Here is a 23,641-nt window from a genome sequence, read left to right on the forward strand (position 1 = left end):
GAGTAAATAGTACATACCAGCACTATTTTAAAATAACAAACTCTTGATTGAATAAAAAAAACTACAGTTAAACACTAAAAAACTCTAAGCCATCTCCGTGGAGATGTTGCCTGTACAACGGCAAAGAGAATGACTGGGGTAGGCGGAGCCTAGGAGGGATCATGTGACCAGCTTTGCTGGGCTCTTTGCCATTTCCTGTTGGGGAAGAGAATATCCCACAAGTAAGGATGACGCCGTGGACCGGACACACCTATGTTGGAGAAATCTCTGCTCTTTCTGACATTCGTTGTTTTGTACAGGCTTTGGTTCGTATCAAGCCTGTCATTAAGTCAATCTCTCCTCCTTGGAGTCTTAATTTGGTTTTGAGAGCTTTACAGGCTCCTCCGTTTGAGCCTATGCATTCTCTGGATATTAAGTTACTTTCTTGGAAAGTATTGTTTCTTTTGGCTATCTCTTCTGCTAGAAGAGTTTCTGAATTATCTGCTCTTTCTTGCGAGTCTCCTTTTCTGATTTTTCATCAGGATAAGGCGGTTTTGCGGACTTCATTTACCTAAGGTTGTGAATTCCAACAACATTAGAGAAATTGTTGTCCCTTTGTTGTGTCCTAATCCTAAGAATTCTTTGGAAAGATCTTTGGATGTGGTAAGAGCTTTGAAATATGTTGAAGCTACTAAAGATTTCAGGACGACTTCTAGTCTATTTGTTATCTTTTCTGGTCCTAAGAAAGGTCAGAAAGCTTCTGCTATTTCTTTGGCTTCTTGGTTAAAACTTTTGATTCATCATGCTTATGTGGAGTCGGGTAAAATCAGAGGATTACGGCTCATTCTACTAGGTCAGTTTCTACTTCCTGGGCTTTTAAGAATGAAGTTTCTGTTGATCAAATTTGCAAAGCAGCAACTTGGTCTTCTTTGCATACTTTTACTAATTTCTACCATTTTGATGTTTTTTCTTCTTCAGAAGCAGTTTTTGGTAGAAAAGTTCTTCAGGCAGCTGTTTCAGTTTGATTCTTCTGCTTATAATTTCAGTTTTTTTTCATTATAAGATTAAAACTTTTGATTTGGGTTGTGGATTCTTTTTCCAGCGGAATTGGCTGTCTTTATTTTATCCCTCCCTCTCTAGTGACTCTTGCGTGGAGTTCCACATCTTGGGTATTTGCTATCCCATGCGTCACTAGCTCATGGACTCTTGCCAATTACATGAAAGAATAATATATACATAATTTATGTAAGAACTTACCTGATAAATTCATTTCTTTCATATTGGCAAGAGTCCATGAGGCCCACCCTTTTTGTGGTGGTTATGATTTTTTTGTATAAAGCACAATTATTCCAATTCCTTATTTTTGATGCTTTCGCTCCTTTCTTATCACCCCACTTCTTGGCTATTCGTTAAACTGAATTGTGGGTGTGGTGGGTGGTGTATTTATAGGCATTTTGAGGTTTGGGAAACTTTGCCCCTCCTGGTAGGAATGTATATCCCATACGTCACTAGCTCATGGACTCTTACCAATATGAAAGAAATGAATTTATCAGGTAAGTTCTTACATAAATTATGTTTTCACCCTTATAGGGTAAAGCTAAAAGCTTGGCCTTTGACGTAACATAAGCAGACCAAGATTTCAACCACAGAGCTCTGCAGGCTAGCACAGGGAAGCTAGACATCTTAGCTCCCACTCTAAACATTTGCATGTTGGCATCATAGATAAAGGTATTTGCCAATTTAAGAGCTTTGATCCTATCCTGGATCTCTTCTACCGTAGTTTCCTCAGAAATAAGATCAGACAAGGCGTCGCACCAATAAGATACTACACCCGCAACTGTGGCAATACTCGCCACAGGTTGCCACTGTAATACTTGATGGATGTTCATCTTTTTCAGGTAAGCCTCTAGCGTCTAATCCATTGAATCCTTAAAAGAGCAACTATCCTCAATAGGAATGGTAGTTCTCTTAGCAAGGGTAGAAATAGCTCATTCATCTTAGGAACAGTGTGCCATGAGTAACGAATAGAGTCAGCAACAGAAAACTTATTTTTAAAAACTGGGGAAGTGGAAAAAGGAACCCCTGGTTTATCCCATTCCTGAGCAATAAATCTAACATCTTCCTTGGAACAGAAGATGGTGAATCATAAACTCTATCCAGTTTAGACGATTTAGTAGGGTTAACAGAAACCAAACCAGTGGTTCAGAGTCGTCTAACGTAGCTAGCACCTCTTTCAGTAGTAACCGGAGGTGTTCAAGCTTAAATCTAAAATTCACTTCAGATTCTGAAGATGTTTCTGCTAAAGTGTCTGAGTCTGAGAATACATCTTCAGAAGTTACTGACGAATTTTCATCATCAGACAATTGAGAAATATTGGCTAATGTCAACTTACAGGGTTCAGAAAACTTAGTAGCAGGCAAATGTTTAGATTTCCTCGAAGAAGGGAAAGCAGATAAAGCCGCTGACACTGCTGAAGTAATCTGAGCGGCAAAATCCCCAGGGAAATAAACACCCCCAGGAGTTTGACAGGACACAGAAGGCACAGTATGAGATACAACTAAGGCTTGGGACAACTGAGGAGAAAGCTGCAGCATGTCACGCACAACAAAATCCTAAGGGACACTTGGCTCAGAAGGGAGAATATTTTCTTTAAATTTTAACATTTTTGCTAAACATGAGGAAGAAAACTGCATTTGTAGAAGAATCTGATTCTCTAAGAATTGCAAACATTTATCCAGATCCTGTTCAATGCAAGGACAGGTCCCACTAGCAATAAACAGAATTGTAACTAAATTGAAATAGTAAAAAAAAAAAAAATCTTACTTTCTTTATTGAAAAAATATTAAATAATGAAGTGTAAAATACTAATGTAAATTAACTTCAAACAATCTGAAGTTCCTACCAGACCAGTGTAAAAATCCCACTAGCAAGCAGAAGCCTGTGAACTGTTAGGTGAACGATCCAGAGCCACTAAAGATAGTCCGATCTGCAAATAACAAATCCGACACCTCTCTTTAAATTGCAGACCGGCTTTCTGAGCTCACAAACGTCCGCACCATAAAACCGGAAGTGCAGAGGACACGTGTGCGGCCGGGAATAGAAACTGTGCCACACATACTGGCGTGAAAAAACAAACTGCTGCATAAGCTTTTAAAAGACGTTTGTTCCCACGGCTGTATAAGTTAATAAAACCGTTAGCTCCCTCTGCTGGTGAGAATTTAAAACCAGCAACAATAAGAAATAACTCCCAAATAAGTTGCAATATAACATTATTAAGTCACATATACTGCCAAAAATTAGGAAGATTAACCCCTAAAGTCTTTCATCCTCATACTTAAAGTGCCAACTAATATTTGTCCCTTTTGACCCAATAAAAATCTGCCATAAACACTGTACCCCATGACATAGGGTAACTGTCCCATAATGAGATCCACTGGAGGTTTAATCTCAAGTGTAGTTCTTTCTAACCTTGAAAGGAAGAGATACGTACCTGTGGATCTGGCTGCAGGGCAGAAAGCAGCTACATAGGTGGTGCAGGTACTGCGCTCCCTGTCATGGACCTGTAGTAAGAGAAAGATCAGATTCACCAACCCTGGCTTTCAACAAAAGGATAGCAAAATTGTTATAAGTAAAGTAAGGAATACCTCACCGTCTTCTAACTGCTATAAAACACCACTACTCTTACTCAAAGAGAATGATGTGGACACAGCTAGACCCCAGTCCTTGCTTGCAGGGGAAAATGCCCATAAAAGGACAATTTATCTTCAGACACCGACTTTGCACAACCTCCATTGACAGAGGCAAAGAGAATGACTGGGTATTATGGGTAAGAGAAGTGACACTTAACAGCTTTGCTGGGGTGCTTTTTGCCTCCTCCTGCTGGCCAGGAGTTGAATATCCCACTAGTAATTGGAATGACAATGTGGACTCTCCATGTCTTAGGAAAGAAAAAGATTTTTCTTACTGAACAATTTACATTGCCTATAATATGTGTTTTGAAGATTTAGGTGCTCCATGACAAAACATTTAAGGAAAATCAAAGGGACAGGAACCCCCAAAATTTTCTTTCATGATTTGGATAGAACATACAATTTAAAAAAACTTTCCAACTTACTTCCATTATCAAATTTGCTTTGTTCTCTTGTTATCTTTTCCTGAAGGAACAGCATTCCACTACTGGCAGCAAGATGAACACGTCTAGTCACCCAATCACAAAAGACAAATATGTGCAGGCACCAATTAGCAGCAGCTCCCACTAGTGTAGGATATGTGCGTATTCTTTTTCAAAAAGGGATACTAAGAGAACAAAGCACATTTGAAAATAGAAGTGAATTTAAAGTGTCTTAGAATTACATGCTCTCTGAATCATGCACGTTTAATTTTGACTTTCCTATCCCTTTAAAGTTTAAAAATAATATACTATCTTCTTAGAGTAGTAAAACAAAGTCATTTCTTTTACTACATTTGTAAAAAAATTCAAAAAGGGTTAAATACATGGCCAAAGCTACACTCCTTCAGAGGATAAGGCCTGTGACTTAAGCATACGCATGTTTGTTCCTCATATCACTTTTCTACCTTTACACTATACATTTTTTAGATTAGAAAATCCCTTTAATGACCTTATGCTTGAAGTACCATCTCTTCTGCCTATACAACTGTTTTAACACTTGGAATGATCCTACAGAGTGGACTTGGCCATCAGAAGGCCCAGGGCCTTTGATTTTGTGCGTTTGTGTCAGGAACTCATTAGCTGAGATTTATCATGCAAAAATTGTGTACTTATGCAGAAGAGTGTTAATGTTACTCTTTTGAATTATGAACATGGTTTATTTTTTAAATCAAAAGCTGTAAATGAGCCATAGGCAAGAAAGGTTCAACAGACAGAAATCCAAAATACTTTTGTTATATTGTTTAGCTGCAGTGAAGATGCTCTATTTAGTAAAAGTATAGAACATTTGCAGCAATTTAAAAGTTTCAAAGTGACAAAAAACAAGATTAATGCTTTCCTGATAAATCTCTCTTTTTCCAGATATGGAGAGTCCACAATGTCATCAATTACTAGTGGGAATATCACTACTGGCCAGCAGGAGGAGGCAAAGAGCACCACAGCAAAGCTGTTAAGTATCACTCCTCTTCCCACAATCCCCAGTCATTCGACCGAAGGGTAATGGAAAAAGGGATAACACAAAAGTGTAGAGGTGCCTGAGGTTTAGTCAAAAATAACTGTCTTAAATAAAGGGTGGGGTTGTGGACTCTCCAAATCAGGAAAGAAAAGAAAATTTATGCTTACCTGATAAATTTATTTCCTCTTGTACATGACGAGTCCACGGATCATCTCATTACTTATGGGATATTCACCTCCTGGTCAACAGAAGGCGGCAAAGAGCACCTACAGCAAAGCTGTTAAATAGCTCCTCCCTTCCCTCCTACTCCAGCCACCGAAGTTAGTAAGAGAAAGGGAAAAACTAAAGGTGCAGAAGTGTCTGAAGTTTTAGAAAAAACAGAATTTATGCTTACCTGATAAATTACTTTCTCCAACGGTGTGTCCGGTCCACGGCGTCATCCTTACTTGTGGGAATATCTCTTCCCCAACAGGAAATGGCAAAGAGTCCCAGCAAAGCTGGCCATATAGTCCCTCCTAGGCTCCGCCCACCCCAGTCATTCGACCGACGGACAGGAGGAAAAATATAGGAGAAACCATATGGTACCGTGGTGACTGTAGTTAGAGAAAATAATTCATCAGACCTGATTAAAAACCAGGGCGAGCCGTGGACCGGACACACCGTTGGAGAAAGTAATTTATCAGGTAAGCATAAATTCTGTTTTCTCCTACATTGGTGTGTCCAGTCCACGGCGTCATCCTTACTTGTGGGAACCAATACCAAAGCTTTAGGACACGGATGAAGGGAGGGAGCAAATCAGGTTACCTAAACGGAAGGCACCACGGCTTGCAAAACCTCTCTCCCAAAAATAGCCTCCGAAGAAGCAAAAGTGTCAAATTTGTAAAATTTGGCAAAAGTGTGCAGTGAAGACCAAGTCGCTGCCTTACATATCTGGTCAACAGAAGCCTCGTTCTTGAAGGCCCATGCGGAAGCCACAGCCCTAGTGGAGTGAGCTGTGATTCTTTCAGGAGGCTGCTGTCCGGCAGTCTCATAAGCCAATCGGATGATGCTTTTAAGCCAAAAGGAAAGAGAGGTAGAAGTCGCTTTTTGACCTCTCCTTTTACCAGAATAGACAACAAACAAAGAAGATGTTTGTCTGAAATCTTTTGTAGCCTCTAAACAGAATTTTAGAGCACGGACTACGTCCAAATTGTGTAACAAACGTTCCTTCTTTGAAACTGGATTCGGACATAAAGAAGGTACAACTATCTCCTGGTTAATATTCTTGTTAGAAACAACATTTGGAAGAAAACCAGGCTTAGTACGCAAAACCACCTTATCTGCATGGAACACCAGATAGGGCGGAGAACACTGCAGAGCAGATAAAACTGAAACTCTTCTAGCAGAAGAAATAGCAACCAAAAACAAAACTTTCCAAGATAGTAACTTAATATCTATGGAATGTAAAGGTTCAAACGGAACCCCTTGAAGAACTGAAAGAACTAGATTTAGACTCCAGGGAGGAGTCAAAGGTCTGTAAACAGGCTTGATCCTAACCAGAGCCTGAACAAATGCTTGAACATCTGGCACAGCTGCCAGTCTTTTGTGTAGTAAGACAGATAAAGCAGAGATCTGTCCCTTTAGAGAACTTGCAGATAATCCTTTCTCCAAACCTTCTTGTAGAAAGGAGAGAATCTTAGGAATTTTTATCTTATTCCATGGGAATCCTTTGGATTCACACCAACAGATATATATTTTCCATATTTTATGGTAAATCTTTCTAGTTACCGGTTTTCTGGCCTGAACCAGAGTATCTATCACAGAATCTGAAAACCCACGCTTTGATAGAATCAAGCGTTCAATCTCCAAGCCGTCAGCTGGAGGGAGACCAGATTTGGATGTTCGAATGGACCCTGAACAAGAAGGTCCTGTCTCAAAGGTAGCTTCCATGGTGGAACCGATGACATATTCACCAGGTCTGCATACCAAGTCCTGCGTGGCCACGCAGGAGCTATCAAGATCACCGAGGCCCTCTCGTGTTTGATCCTGGCTACCAGCCTGGGAATGAGAGGAAACGGTGGAAATACATAAGCTAGGTTGAAGGTCCAAGGTGCTACTAGTGCATCTACTAGAGTCGCCTTGGGATCCCTGGATCTGGACCCGTAGCAAGGAACCTTGAAGTTCTGACGAGACGCCATCAGATCCATGTCTGGAATGCCCCATAATTGAGTTAGTTGGGCAAAGATATCCGGGTGGAGTTCCCACTCCCCCGGATGGAATGTCTGACGACTCAGATAATCCGCTTCCCAGTTTTCCACACCTGGGATGTGGATCGCAGATAGGTGGCAGGAGTGATCCTCCGCCCATTGAATTATTTTGGTCACTTCTTTCATCGCCAGGGAACTCCTTGTTCCCCCCTGATGATTGATATACGCAACGGTCGTCATGTTGTCTGATTGGAATCTTATGACTCTGGCCTTTGCTAGCTGAGGCCAAGCTCTGAGAGCATTGAAGATCGCTCTTAGTTCCAGAATGTTTATCGGGAGAAGAGACTCTTCCCGAGACCATAGTCCCTGAGCTTTCAGGGATTCCCAGACCGTGCCCCAGCCCACTAGACTGGCGTCGGTCGTGACAATGACCCACTCTGGTCTGCAGAAGCTCATTCCCTGGGATAGATGGTCCAGGGTCAGCCACCAACGGAGTGAATCTCTGGTCTTCTGATCTACTTGAATCATTGGAGACAAGTCTGTATAGTCCCCATTCCACTGTTTGAGCATGCACAGTTGTAATGGTCTTAGATGAATTCGTGCAAAAGGAACTATGTCCATTGCTGCAACCATCAACCCTACTACTTCCATGCACTGCGCTATGGAAGGACGTGGAACAGAATGAAGAACTTGACAAGTGCTTAGAAGTTTTGATTTTCTGACCTCTGTCAGAAAAATCCTCATTTCTAAGGAATCTATTATTGTTCCCAAGAAGGGAACTCTTGTTGACGGAGACAGAGAACTTTTTTCTATGTTCACCTTCCATCCGTGTGATCTGAGAAAGGCCAGAACGATGTCTGTATGAGCCTTTGATGTTGACAGGGACGACGCTTGTATTAGAATGTCGTCCAAGTATGGTACTACTGCAATGCCCCTCCGTCTTAGAACCGCTAGAAGGGACCCTAGTACCTTTGTGAAAATCTTTGGAGCAGTGGCTAACCCGAATGGGAGGGCCACAAACTGGTAATGTTTGTCCAGAAAGGCAAACCTTAGGAACTGATGATGTTCTTTGTGGATAGGAATATGTAGGTACGCATCCTTTAGATCCACGGTAGTCATAAATTGACCTTCCTGGATAGTGGGTAGAATCGTTCGAATGGTTTCCATCTTGAACGATGGTACCCTGAGAAATTTGTTTAGGATCTTCAAATCCAAAATTTGTCTGAAAGTTCCCTCTTTTTTGGGAACTACGAACAGATTTGAATAAAATCCCATTCCTTGTTCCTTTATTGGAACTGGGTGTATCACTCCCATCTTTAACAGGTCTTCTACACAATGTAAGAACGCCTGTCTCTTTATTTGGTTTAAGGATAAGTGAGACATGTGGAACCTTCCCCTTGGGGGTAGTTCCCTGAATTCCAGAAGATAACCCTGAGAAACTATTTCTAGTGCCCAGGGATCCTGAACATCTCTTGCCCAAGCCTGAGCAAAGAGAGAGAGTCTGCCCCCTACTAGATCCGGTCCCGGATCGAGGGCTACTCCTTCATGCTGTTTTGTTAGCAGCAGCAGGCTTCTTGGCCTGCTTACCCTTATTCCAGCCTTGCATAGGCTTCCAGGCTGGTTTGGGCTGTGAGGCATTACCCTCTTGCTTAGAGGATGCAGAATTAGAGGCCGGTCTGTTCCTGAAATTGCGAAAGGAACGAAAATTAGACTTATTCTTGGCCTTGAAAGGCCTATCTTGAGGAAGGGCGTGGCCCTTTCCCCCAGTGATGTCTGAGATAATCTCTTTCAATTCTGGTCCAAATAGAGTTTTACCTTTGAAAGGGATGTTAAGCAATTTTGTCTTGGATGATACATCCGCTGACCAAGACTTTAGCCAAAGCGCTCTGCGCGCCACAATTGCAAACCCTGAATTTTTCGCCACTAATCTAGCTAATTGCAAAGCGGCATCTAAAATAAAAGAGTTAGCCAACTTAAGTGCGGGAACTCTGTCCATAACCTCCTCATATGGAGTCTCTCTACTGAGCGACTTTTCTAGTTCATCGAACCAGAACCACGCTGCTGTAGTGACACGAACAATGCACGAAATGGGTTGTAGAAGGTAACCTTGCTGTACAAAAATCTTTTTAAGCAAACCTTCCAATTTTTTATCCATAGGATCTTTGAAAGCACAACTATCCTCGATAGGAATAGTAGTGCGCTTGTTTAGAGTAGAAACTGCCCCCTCGACCTTAGGGACTGTCTGCCATAAGTCCTTTCTGGGGTCGACCATAGGAAATAATTTCTTAAATATAGGGGTGGGAACAAAAGGTATGCCGGGCTTCTCCCACTCCTTATTCACTATGTCCGCCACCCGCTTGGGTATAGGAAAAGCGTCGGGGTGCACCGGAACCTCTAGAAACTTGTCCATCTTGCATAATTTCTCTGGAATGACCAAGTTGTCACAATCATCCAGAGTAAATAACACCTCCTTAAGCAGTGCGCGGAGATGCTCTAATTTAAATTTAAATGTCACAACATCAGGTTCAGCTTGTTGAGAAATTTTTCCTGAATCTGAAATTTCCCCATCTGACAAAACCTCCCTTATGGCCCCTTCAGATTGGTGTGAGGGAATGAAAGAACAATTATCATCAGCGCCCTCCTGCTCTTCAGTGTTTAAAACAGAGCAATCGCGCTTTCTCTGATATGCAGGCATTTTGGATAAAAGATTTGCTATGGAGTTATCCATTACAGCCGTCAATTGTTGCATGGTAATAAGCATTGGCGCGCTAGATGTACTAGGGGCCTCCTGGGTGGGCAAAACTGGTGTAGACACAGTAGGAGATGATGTAGTATCATGTCTACTCCCCTCATTTGAGGAATCATCTTGGGCAATTTCATTATCTGTTGCAGTACTGTCCTTACTTTGTTTGGACGCTATGGCACAATTATCACACAATTTTAAATGGGGAGACACATTGGCTTTCATACATATAGAACATAGCTTATCCGAAGGCACAGACATTTTAAACAGGCTTAAACTTGTCAATAAAGCACAAAAAAACGTTTTAAAACAAAACCGTTACTGTCTCTTTAAATTTTAAACAGAAACACTTTATTACTGAATATGTGAAAAAGTATGAAGGAATTGTTCAAAAATTACCAAAATTTCACCACAGTGTCTTAAAGCATTTAGAGTATTGCACACCAATTGTCAGAGCTTTAACCCTTAAAATAACGGAACCGGAGCCGTTTACAAATTTAACCCCTATACAGTCCCAGCTACAGCCTTTGCTGAGACCTAACCAAGCCCAGAGGGGAATAAGATACCAAATGACGCCTTCTAGACACTTTTCCAGCTACTTTCAGATCTTCACACATGCATCTGCATGTCTTGCTCTCAAAAACAACTGCGCAGTAATGGCGCGAAAATGAGGCTCAGCCTACAACTGGGAAGGCCCTCCCTGACTGGAAAAGGTGTCTAACATAGTGCCTGCCGTTAAAAAAATGTTCCCCAAGTTTATAAATGTGAATTATCAGCATAAACATGTATAAAATGTCCAAATAAAGCAATCGATTTAGCCCATAAAAATGTCTACCAGTTTCATAGCCCATATTAAGCCCTTTATTCTGTTTGTTTGACTAAGAAAATGGCTTACCGGTCCCCATGAGGGGAAATGACAGCCTTCCAGCATTACACAGTCTTGTTAGAAATATGGCTAGTCATACCTTAAGCAGAAAAGTCTGCTAACTGTTTCCCCCAACTGAAGTTACTTCATCTCAACAGTCCTATGTGGAAACAGCAATCGATTTTAGTTACACCAAAAACTCTTAACCATCTCCGTGGAGATGTTGCCTGTGCAACGGCAAAGAGAATGACTGGGGTGGGCGGAGCCTAGGAGGGACTATATGGCCAGCTTTGCTGGGACTCTTTGCCATTTCCTGTTGGGGAAGAGATATTCCCACAAGTAAGGATGACGCCGTGGACCGGACACACTAATGTTGGAGAAATATCATCCTGTCTAAAAAACAGGGCGGGCCGTGGACTCGTCATGTCCAAGAGGAAATAAATTTATTTATTTCTTTTCCTCTTAAGGACATGACGAGTCCACGGATCATCTCATTACTTATGGTTTACAATACCCAAGCTTAGAGGACACAGATGATACGGGAGGGACAAGACAGGATACCTAAACGGAAGGCACTACTACTTCAAGAACCTTTCTCCCAAAAGCCGTCTCAGCCGAGGCAAAAGTATCAAACTTACAGAATTTAGAAAAAGTGTGCAGAGGGGACCAAGTAGCAGCTTTACAAATTTGTTCAACAGATGTATCATTCTTGAATTCACAAGAAGCAGCTACGGCCCTAGTAGAATGAGCCGTAATCCTCTCAGGAGGCTGCTTCCCAGCGGTCTCATAAGCAAAGCAAATGATACTCCTTAGTCAACAAGAAAGCGAAGTAGCCGTAGCTTTCTGACCCCTTCATTTCCCAGAAAAAACAACAAAGACGAAGACTGGCAAAACTCCTTCGTCGCCTGCAAATAGAACTTTAAAGCACGAACCACATCCAGATTGTGCAGAAGATGTTCCTTCTGAGAAGGAGGATTCGGACATAAAGAAGGAACTACAATTTCCTGATTAATGTTTCGATCAGAAACTACCTTAGGAAGAAATCCTAATTTAGTACGCAAAACTAACTTATCCGCATGAAAAATAAGATAAGGAGGAGTACAATGCAAAGCCAAGAGTTCGGACACTCTAAGAGCAGAAGAAATAGCAACAAGAAATGCATAGGTTCAAACGGAACCCCTTGAAGGACATTGAGAACCAAATTAAGACTCCATGAAGGAGCAATAAGTCTAAACACAGGCCTGATCCTAACCAGAGCCTGACAAAAAGACTGAACATCTGGAACATCTGCCAGACGTTTAAGCTGAAATTTGTCCCTTTAAGGAACTTGCTGATAACCCCTTCTCCAAACTCTCTTGGAGAAAAGCTAAAATTCTAGGAATCCTAACTCTACTCCATGAGTAGCCCTTAGATTCGCACCAGGAAAGAGATTTACGCCAATTCTTATGGTAGATTCTTCTAGTTACAGGCTTCCTAGCCTGAACCAAAGTCTCTACGACCGCATCAGAAAAACCTCGTTTTGACAAAATCAAACGTTCAATCTCCAAGCAGTCCGCTTCAGAGAAACCAGAATTGGGTGAAGAAAAGGACCTTGAATGAGAAGGTCCTTCCTCAACGGAAGCCGCCAGGCTGGTAGAGACGACATGTCTACTAGGTCTGCATACCAAGTCCTGCGGGGCCAGGCAGGAGCGATGAGAATCACTGGAGCCTTTTCCGGTTTGATTCAAGCAATAACCCGTGGGAGAAGCGTTAACGGGGGAAATAGGTATGCAAGCTTGAACAACCAAGGAGCCGCCATGGCATCTATCAGCTCTGCCTGGGATCCTTGGACCTCGACCCGTACCTCGGGAGCTTGGCATTCAGTCAAGATGCCATGAGATCCAACTCCGGTTTGAGGATCAAACTTGAGAACACTTCCGGATGGAGTTCCCACTCACCCGGATGAAAACTATTGTCTGCTCAGAAAATCAGCCTCCCAGTTGTCCACCCCTGGGATGTGGATCGCCGACAGAAGACAAGAGTGGGCCTCCGCCCACCAAATTATTTTGGATACGTCTGACATCGGTAAGGAACTTCTCGTTCCTCCCTGATGACTGATGTACGCTACAGTCGTTATGTTGTCCGACTGAAATCTGATGAACCGGGCCAAAGCTAACCGAGGCCAGGCCAGAAGAGCATTGAAAATTGCTCTCAATTCCAGAATGTTGATGGGAAGAAGAGATTCCGCATGGGTCCATACTCCCTGAGCTTTCAGAGAACCCCAGACGGCTCCCCATCCGTAAAGACTGGCGTCTGTTGTCACAATCACCCAGGGCGGACTGCGAAAGCAGGTTCCCTGAGAAAGATGATCTAGAGACAACCACCATTGAAGAGAGTCCATTGTCTCCCTCTCTATGATTATTGGAGGAGACAAGTCCGCATAATCTCCATTACACTGACTGAGCATGTTTAACTGTAGAGGTCTGAGATAGGACTGAGCAAACGGGATGATGTCCATCGCCGCCGCCACCATCACTCCGATAACCTCCATACACTGGGCCACTGAAGGACTTGAAGTGGATTGGAGTATTGGACAAGTATCTATAATCGTTGATTTCCTGACTTCTGTCAGAAAAATCTTCATTTGAACAGAATCTATTAGAGTTCCCAAGTTTACTCTTGTCTTTGGAACTAAAGAACTCTTTTCCAGGTTTATCTTCCACCCATGGGACTTGAGGAAGGATATCACAATGTCGGTATAAGACTTGCTTGATGGCAAGACGGCGCCTGGACTAGAATATCGTCTAGGTAGGGTGCTACCGCTATGCCTCGTGGTCTTAAGACCGCCAAAAGAGACCCCAGAACCTTTGTGAAAATTCTGGGTGCCGTAGCCAGACCAAATGGAAGAGCTACAAACTGGAAGTGCTTGTCCAGAAAGGCAAATCTTAGGAACTTGTTATGGTCCTTGTGGATAGGAACATGAAAGTATGCATCCTTTAAGTCCACAGTCGTCATGAATTGACCCTCCTGGATCAATGGCAGGATAGTATGGTCTCCATCTTAAATGATAGAACCTTGAGAAACTTGTTTAGACTCTTGAGATCTAAAATAGGTCTAAAAGTTCCCTCCTTTTTGGGAACCGCAAAAAGATTTGAATAAAAACCCTGTCCTTGTTCCTGAAGAGGAACTGAAGTAATTACTCCCATGGAGGAAAGGTCTCTTACAAAGCGTAAGGACGCCTCTCTCTTTATCTGGCTTACAGATAATCTTGAAAGGAGGAATCTTCCTCGAGGAGAAAAGTTTTTGAACTCTAGTCTGTATCCCTGGAACACAATCTCTATAGCCCAGGGATCCTGAACATCTCTTACCCAAGCCTGAACGAAAAGAGTCTGCCCCCGACCAGATCTGGGACTGGATCGGGGGCCAACCCTTCATGCTGTCTTAGAATCAACAGCAGGCTTCTTGGATTGTTTTCCCTTGTTCAATGATTGGTTGGGTCTCCAAAATGAACTTAGGCTGGGTAAAGTTTCCCTCCTGTCTGGAGGAGGAAACAAAGGAATTTCCCTTAAAGTTTCGAAAGGAACGAAAATTACTCCGACGTCCCTTTTGCTTGTTTCTTTAACCCTTACCTCCAGAAATGTCAGAAATATTTTTCCTTCAGTCCAGGACAAAACAAGGTCTTACCCTTGTAAGTAATGGTCAGAAGTTTAGATTTTGAGGAAACATCCGAAGACCAGGGCTTTAGTCATAAAGCTCTGCGAGCCAAAACAGAGAAACTTGAACTCTTCGCTGCTAATTTAGTAATTTGCAAAGAGGCATCCGTGATAAAGGCATTAGCTAATTTTAGCTCCTTGATCCTATCTTGGATCTCCTCCTCTCTCAGGAACCTCACGTCTCTTGGCCGACACTTTACTCCTCTGGAGCCTCACTGTTTGGCGGGTTTTCTTACTGCTCACTCTGTTTTAAATCAGGTCTCTACGCGTTTCGGCATTCCGCCTTTCTCAAGTTACCTGATTGGACAGTCTGTAGCCTTTTAAAGCTGCTTTCTATGCCTTCTTAGTTTAACCCCTTAATTGCTGATTATTTTACTTTTCTGATATTAGGTGGATATTCTTCCAATTCATTGCCAGTATTACATTTGGTGCTTTGTATCAATTTTTTGCCTACTTGTAACCCCTTAGATTACCAATTAGTTTCCTTTTTAATATTTAAGTGGATATTCCTCAGATTTCATTGCCACTATTATGTATATTAATATTAACATTAAATTGGTCGGATAAACTTTTTTCTTGTGTCTATTCATATAATGTGAAATGCAAACACCATAATATACTTTAAGACTTATCTTCAAAAACACAGAATTTAGTAATCTCCTCCTTATCACGTGAGGTCATAAAGTTGAATGTAAAATAAATGAACTTAATTATGAATGTATGTACCACTTAGCTGACTATAAGTATTTATATCTAATAGTATTAAACCTTAAATGTGTTTGACTCCTTAGCATTCATTTCATTAGAAAAATGTCATATAGTAAGTCTATTCACATTAATTTGTCTTCTATATATGTGCCTTCCTAGATATTAATAAAAAATATTAATAGAAATATATTAATACAAATATATGAAAAATCAATTTAAAATATGTAATTGATTGTGATATAAAATAAATAAGTTGTAAGAGTGTATATTGAACTAATTTCATTAAATGTCTGAAACATACATGTTAATGCCCAAACATTACATATATGTATGAAAAAATGCATGTGCAATTAGAAAGAACATGTATAATAAAGTTTAATGAAAAATTGATAAAAAAAAAGATAAATTATTTTGATTGAAAAAAGGGAAATAAAAAGGAAATAAGAAGGAGGATATAAAAAGGTCTCAGTATTGATCGGTGTGAATTGATTACTAGGAGTATACACAGACATAGGTGTTCTACATGTCTGCCATAATATTCTAACCCAGTGTTAGTCATATATTATCATAGGGTGTTCTAATTATCTGCGGTAGTAGTCTAACCCAGTGTTAGTAATATATTCTCATATGGATTTACATCCGGTAAACGGAGGCTGGAAGACACGGCACTCCACCGGAATTTACTGTACGACGATTCTAAAACAGTGCACTGTTTAATTGAGAAGAGCATATACAGCATCAAAACGTATGTACATATGAAAAAAGCTAATATAGGATATCCACAAATACAACATTGACTTTTAACTACAATAATTTAAAACGTCCGTTATTTGAAAGAAGGGGTATAAATTATATACCAAGATACACACCACAAACTGGTGAATGAACTGAGAGGTGCATAAACCCCAACATTGCCTTATTCAATATTACCACATCACCAGCTTGTATTATTGAAACAAGATTTCTTACAAAACCCTAATACTGCCTTATTAAGTATCTAATACAATATTAACTTTCTGTATTGAAACAGGACATTTTAACCTGCACAATAAATCAGTGGGCGATTTCTTATATTCCTTTTGCCTTCAACTTATAAAGTAACCACTGAGGGCGAATTGACATACAAATACAGGAATTATGCTAGTAGATACTATGTAATAGGATTGTGTTCAGATTGTGTAACGATTTGTTTCGAATGCCAATGTACATTTAAGTTTTATTTTGTTTTTAACACAGTGATTCCAGCTCAGATTGAGATATTTTGAAATTGTACAGCTTTGCAGCTTTCCTAGATAGTTAAATTGATACACCGGTGTTTTATTTATTTATTTTACATTTTAGTGATCTATTAATTCTTTTATCTGCATTTTGATGTAATTAAAGTTGTTTAGGTATATACCTTATATTGTATAATAAATTGCCATATTTATATTATTAACAGTACAGATTCACTTTTTATTTATAAATAGCCTACACATTTTTTCAGCAGGACACATTTAGTTCCTTTCAGTCTCAGTAGGGACATCAATGGCAGGACTTTTCATTCAGTTTTTTAGTTTCAGTAGGGAATTTATCCCCTCATTATATATATAATATAACCAGTCACCACTAAGTAGAAACGGCATTAGTTTGAGCCACCTTACACACATTCATCTTACATTTAAACCTTTTGGGAAAGTTTTAAAGGTGAGCAGTGTTTCGTATTAATTAGATTAGATATTCAACCTCACACACCTTTGTTTTATAAATCTTTTTAAGTAGACCCTCCAACTTCTTGTCCATGGGATCTTTAAAAGCACAACTATCCTCAATGGGAATAGTAGTTTGCTTGGCTAGGCTGGAAATAGCTCCTTCTACCTTAGGAACCGTCTGCCAAGTTTCCATGATAGCGTCCACTATAGGAACCATCTTCTTGAAAATAGGAGATGGGGAGAAGGGAATACCTGGTCTCTCCCATTCCTTGGAAACTATCTCTGAAGTTCGCTTTGGCACTGGAAAAAAATCTGAGTAAGAGGGAACTTCAAAATATCTGTCCAATTTACTCGACTTCGCAGGAGCGACCACTACTGTAGAATCACAGTCGTCTAAGGTAACCAAAACCTCCCTGAGTAACAGGCGGAGGTGTTCTAGCTTAAACATGAAAGATACAACCTCTCATCAGTCAAAGGCAATGAACCTTCTGAGTCTGAAATTTTGCCTTCTGATAGAACCTCCATACCCTCCATCTCAGTTCCCTGGGAGGGTACATCCGAGATTGCCACCATTGCATCAGAAACCTCACTGACAACATGGTTGTCCTTCCTCTTACGTTTGCCTTGTAGCATAGAAAAGGCAGACAACGCATCAGAAATTGTGGAAGACATCAGCGCAGCTATGTCTTTTAAGGTAACTCCAGCAGGCGCTAGAGCAGAAGTACAGGGCACTGCTTTTGCGGGCGTTAAATCTTGGGACGCTTGGGGAGAAAGCTGCGGCATACTCTGAATCTCATCATTAGACTCCTGAGAAGCAACCGCCTTTGAAAAATTTTGCTCATGAAAAAACAGAATTTATGTTTACCTGATAAATTTCTTTCTCCTACGGTGTATCCGGTCCACGGCTTCATCCTTACTTGTGTGATATTCTCAATCCCTACAGGAAGTGGCAAAGAGAGCACACAGCAAAGCTGTCCATATAGCTCCCCTCAGGCTCCGCCCCCCCAGTCATTCGACCGACGGTTAGGAGAAAAAGAAGAACCATAGGGTGCAGTGGTGACTGTAGTTTATAAAAAATAAATTTAAACCTGACTAAAATGCCAGGGTGGGCCGTTGACCGGATACACCGTAGGAGAAAGAAATTTATCAGGTAAACATAAATTCTGTTTTCTCCTACATTGGTGTATCCGGTCCACGGCTTCATCCTTACTTGTGGGAACCAATACCAAAGCTTTAGGACACGGATGAAGGGAGGGAACAAGTCAGGTAACCTAAACGGAAGGCACCACTGCTTGCAAAACCTCTCTCCCAAAAATAGCCTCCGAAGAAGCAAAAGTATCGAATTTGTAAAATTTGGCAAATGTATGCAGTGAAGACCAAGTCGCTGCCTTACAGATCTGTAAGAATGAAGCCTCATTCTTGAAAGCCCAAGTGGAAGCCACAGCTCTAGTAGAGTGAGCTGTAATTCGTTCAGGAGGCTGCCTTCCAGCAGTCTCATAAGCCAACCGGATGATGCTTTTCAGCCAGAAAGACAGAGAGGTCGCAGTCGCCTTTTGACCTCTCCTCTTACCAGAATAGACGACAAACAAGGACGATGTTTGTCTGAAATATTTAGTTGCTTTTAGGTAAAACTTCAAAGCACGAACCACATCGAGATTGTGTAACAGACGTTCCTTGTTAGAAGCTGGGTTAGGACACAGAGAAGGAACAACTATTTCCTGGTTAATATTCTTATTGGAAACCACTTTTGGAAGAACACCAGGTTTGGTACGTAAAACAACCTTATCTGTATGAAACACCAGATAGAGGCCACAACTATGAGGGACAGAAAGGGATTGGTGGTTCCACATTGGCATCCAAACACATGGAGCAAGTAACATTTTGTATGGCTCCTATGTCCATATTAAAGCACAATAAGAAAAAGACAATGTAATAAAAAAAAAAAATTATTTTTTTAAAACAAAACGTTACTGTCTCTTTAAGAATTTACAAAAGGTAACCCTTATTACTATACAAAAAATATATGCTCAAAGAAAAAGATAATCAAATTACTCTCAAAAAATTTGATGACAGAAAAAATGAAAACAAAACGATACTGTGCCTTTAAACTTTAAACATCAACTTTTTTACTGCATTAGAGGAAAAAACTGTATCCCAGCAGTTACACAAAATTACATTTAGACACCTTTACACCTCAGCAATTCTGCTGAGGTGCCTACCTGCCAAACTGACCCACTCCCTGATCTCAATACTTCTATATCTGAAACGATCCGGAAGCTCAGGGGCACAATAGTGCTACAACCGCTTGCCTAAATAGTCAGAAAAACATGCGGTTGTAGAGCCACAGTGTGCAGACGTCTACTTCTGTCATCTGAGAACTGCGCAGTGAACTAAAGGCAGCATGCGAAACTGTAGCCCCGCCCATCCTGGACGTACTCAAAAAACACATTACCCGAACGGAGTAAAAGTAATAAAATGATCAATCTCCCAGTGCCTGTACTCATGGCTGTCCTCCAAAAAAAAAACCCTCCAAGATAAGAGGGATTGATGCCCCAACATAAGAGGCTGTGTATAAGTCCTATGTAAAATCCAAATAAAGATAAAGTGCCCACTTTCCTCTGAGTCTATTCCCCAGAATGAACAAAGTTAGCACTTACCTTAAATGCTGTCCGACAGCAGGACAGCCCAGAAGGTTTAAGAGGTCCTCTCCCTTCCATAGCCCTGTGGAATAAGATAAACCCGAGTTAAATGTGCTTAGGCTATCTGGATTAGGGCAGCATAAATGTATAGGAGGCGCAGTGAGAATTATGTTCCACCAGTTCCTATTGCTCTAAAGCCTTCAAAAGCTCTACTGCAGAGACTGATATGGACTACGGCTACACCCTAGAACAAAGCAGCACAATCTTGCACTACTTTAAAAATAATAAACTCTTGCTTGAAGAATCTATACTAACACCTCAATTTACCTCTTCTTATCACTAACGTAGGCAAAGAGAATGACTGGAGTGGGAGGGAAGGGAGGAGCTATTTTACAGCTCTGCTGTGGTGCTCTTTGCCTCCTCCTGCTGACCAGGAGGTGAATATCCCATAAGTAATGATTATGATCCATGGACTCACTGTGTCTTTAAAAAGAAAAGGATTTACATTATTGTGGTTGATTTACCAAATCTCCCAGTGCGTGCATAAATGGGAAAATATTTTATAGCTAATTAAAAAACAAGAATAATCTAACCATAACTTCAACAATATGAGTAAAATTTATAAAAGCATAATTAATGATAAAAAGTACCATTGCAACAAGCTCCTGCAATTGTCTTAGTTTCTCCTTTGCAGCTATAAGTCTGTTATACTTTTGTTCAAAATCAGCATTTTGGACATCATCAGCAACGCTACTCCTGCTGGACAGGGATCCTCTGCTGGTATGGTCTTCATCCGCATTATCCTCGTCTTGTGCTAAATCACAGTCCTCCTCTTTATCTTCTCTGTTGTATAAGCAATCTAAATGGAAAAGTTGTTAGCTATAAATTAGGCAACTGTAATACTACTATTTTTAGACTGTTGCTTTCAAAAACTGCTTAAAATATATTAACACTGAACATAAATGAGATAATTGAGTCTGTAAAAGTATCTAGTCACTAACAAAGAAATCCTTACAGTCCTTATACCGCTAAGCTTCAATAGATGACAGTCATAAAATCTCAGAGTTTTGCAATTACTAACTCTAGAAATTCAACATGGTAAACACTATCATTTCACATATCTTTTTAATAACACTGCAACAATTTGCAGCATACCTAAAGCAGAGGATACATTGAAGCTTCTCAGATTAACTGAAGATCTGTTGTTGACTTCACACTCGGTATTAAGGGGTCTTTCATCACGGTTATTTGTCCCACAATGTGCATTAGTAATGCTATTCATCTGTGCCCAGCTACTAATATGCTGTGGATTTCTGCATTAAAAAAAAAACCAGCAATATTACTAAATTAGTTAGACACAGTGACACACACTGTAGGTGATGGATATAGTTATGTTACATCCTAAATCACAATACTCATGGAGCAAAAAAATAATAATAATAATGTAAAACAAAAAAAAAAAATGTGAAAATATGGAGCTTTTTCCTAGTCAGCAGACTTGTGTAATTGGCAATATAATTCTGAAACCAATTATTAAAAACAAAACAAAAAAAAACAGTATTGTCTAATCTAAGACCCTAGAGCCACAATTTAACCTAATTAGTATTTTTTTTTTATCTACTACCCCTCACATCATACTATTCATCTGCAGATTGCAACACTGATGTCTGTTTTGAAAGAGAAAAAAAAAAAGATCTAGGTCATTTGTCATTCAAAAAAATTTATTTTGGGGAAAATAACTTTAATATAACATTTATAAACCTTGGAACTTTACAGCCATTCCAGGGTAAAAAAATAAATAAAAAAAAATGTAATCCATTGTTTGAAAAGGTAGCACAAAAATGTTATTCATTATAAAAACAAACAGGAGTCCAACTAAAACACCTTCAAAAGACTGCCTCTTATAGACAGTCCAAAGTAGCCAAAACCTCCTTTAACAAAACACGAAGGTGTTCAAGCTTAAAACTGAAGGAAACAACTTCAGCATCAGAAGAAGGAATTATACTATCCAAATCTGAGATCTCACCCTCAGAGGCTACCGAAGTATCTTCCTCTTCAGACGTCTGAGAAAGAGCAACTTGGTTAGCCTGGACTGGATCAGAAACCTTACTATCTGATTCTCTAATTTTCCTCTTGCGTCTTCCCTGAAGCATGGGGATAACAGCTAGCCCCTCAGATACCGCCGAGGATACATGAGCAGCAATTTCTGCATGCAAATATACTCTTCCAGGAGTTGGCGAGGAACCGCAGGGCACTGCATGTGACGACGATAACGTTTGGGATGCTTGAGGAGAAGGCTGTGGCATTACTTGACCAGTATCATCCGGAGAAATGGGGGCTCAGACAAAAAGTCTATCTTTGTATAATAGAGTTCTTCCAATACAAGAAAAACAAAAAGGCAAAGGAGGTTCCACTTGGTAATCAAAACAAAGTTTGCACTCTACAGAAGGCACAGACTCTTGGTCCATATTTCAAGTAAATTTAACACACACACAAACAAAAAAAAAAAAAAAAAATAGGGATATAGAACAGACCTTGCAAAATCAATGTATAAATTGAATTGACCAAAGTGAAAATTTTCAAACACCAAAAGTCTTTCTTTTGGAAGCCCCAAAAAAACAAAATTTATGCTTACCTGATAAATCTCTCTCTTGTGGTGTATCCAGTCCACGGGTTCATCCATTACTTGTGGGATATTCTCCATCCCAACAGGAAGCTGCAAGAGGACACCCACAGCAGAGCTGTCTATATAGCTCCTCCCCTAACTGCCACCCCCAGTCATTCGACCGAAGACAAGCAAGAAAAAAGGAGAAACTATAGGGTGCAGTGGTGACTGTAGTTTAAAAAAAAAAACACCTGCCTTAAAAGTGACAGGGCAGGCCGTGGACTGGATACACCACAAGAGAAAGAAATTTATCAGGTAAGCATAAGTTTTGTTTTCTCTTGTAAGGTGTATCCAGTCCATGGGTTCATCCATTACTTGTGGGATACCAATACCAAAGCTTTAGGACAAGGATGAAGGGAGGGACAAGGCAGGAACTTAAACGGAAGGCACCACTGCCTGCAAGACCTCTCTCACAAAAATAGCCTCCGAGGAAGGAAAAGTATCAAATTTGTAGAATTTAGAAAAAGTATGAAGCGAAGACCAAGTCACCACCTTACAAATCTGTTCAACAGAGGCCTCATTTTTAAAAGCCCATGTGGAAGCTACCGCTCTAGTGGAATGAGCTGTAATTCTTTCAGGAGGCTGCTGGCCAGCAGTCTCATAAGCTAAACGGATTATGCTTCTCAGCCAAAAAGAAAGAGAAGATGCCGAAGACTTTTGGCCTCTCCTCTTTCCAGAGTAGAAAACAAACAATGCAGATGTTTGACGAAAATCTTTAGTAGCTTGTAAATAAAACTTTAAAGCACGAACCATGCCAAGATTGTGTAATAGACGTTCCTTCTTTGAAGAAGGATGAGGACACAGTGACGGAACAACAATCTCCTGATTGATATTATTATTAGATACAACCTTAGGAAGAAACCCAGGTTTGGTACGCAAAACTACCTTATCTGCATGGATAAGGGGAATCACACTGTAAGGCAGATAACTCTGAAACTCTTCGAGCCGAAGAGATAGCTACCAAAAACATAACTTACCAAGATAAAAGCTTGATATCTATGGAATGCAGAGGTTCAAACGGAACCCCTTGAAGAACTAAATTTAAACTCCATGGCGGAGCAACAGGTTTAAACACAGGCTTGATTCTAACTAAAGCCTGAAAAAACGCCTGAACGTCTGGAACATCTGCCAGACACTTGTGCAGAAGAATAGACAGAGCAGAAATCTGTCCCTTTAAGAGAATTAGCTGACAATCCCTTCTCCAATCCTTCTTGGAGAAAGGATAATATCCTAGGAATATTGACCTTACTCCATGAGTAACCCTTGGATTCACACCAATGAAGATATTTACACCATATCTTATGATAGATTTTCCTGGTGACAGGCTTTCGAGCCTGAATGAAGGTATTA

General features: G+C 40.5%; 1 protein-coding gene across 1 annotated transcript in view; it reads right to left on the reverse strand.

The window, feature by feature from the left end:
- The window catches only part of PCM1 (pericentriolar material 1), a 1,063,655-nt gene that overhangs the window by 844,492 nt on the left and 195,522 nt on the right, over positions 1 to 23,641 (reverse strand). The window contains exons 8-9 of the mRNA XM_053700258.1: positions 20,782 to 20,939; positions 20,277 to 20,485 (exon numbers count right to left, since the gene is read on the reverse strand). Coding sequence (XP_053556233.1) covers positions 20,277 to 20,485; positions 20,782 to 20,939 — 367 coding nt within the window. The remainder of the gene's footprint in view (positions 1 to 20,276; positions 20,486 to 20,781; positions 20,940 to 23,641) is intronic.

This window comes from Bombina bombina, chromosome 2 (genome assembly GCF_027579735.1).
Source record: "Bombina bombina isolate aBomBom1 chromosome 2, aBomBom1.pri, whole genome shotgun sequence".
NCBI classification, from domain to species: domain Eukaryota; kingdom Metazoa; phylum Chordata; class Amphibia; order Anura; family Bombinatoridae; genus Bombina; species Bombina bombina.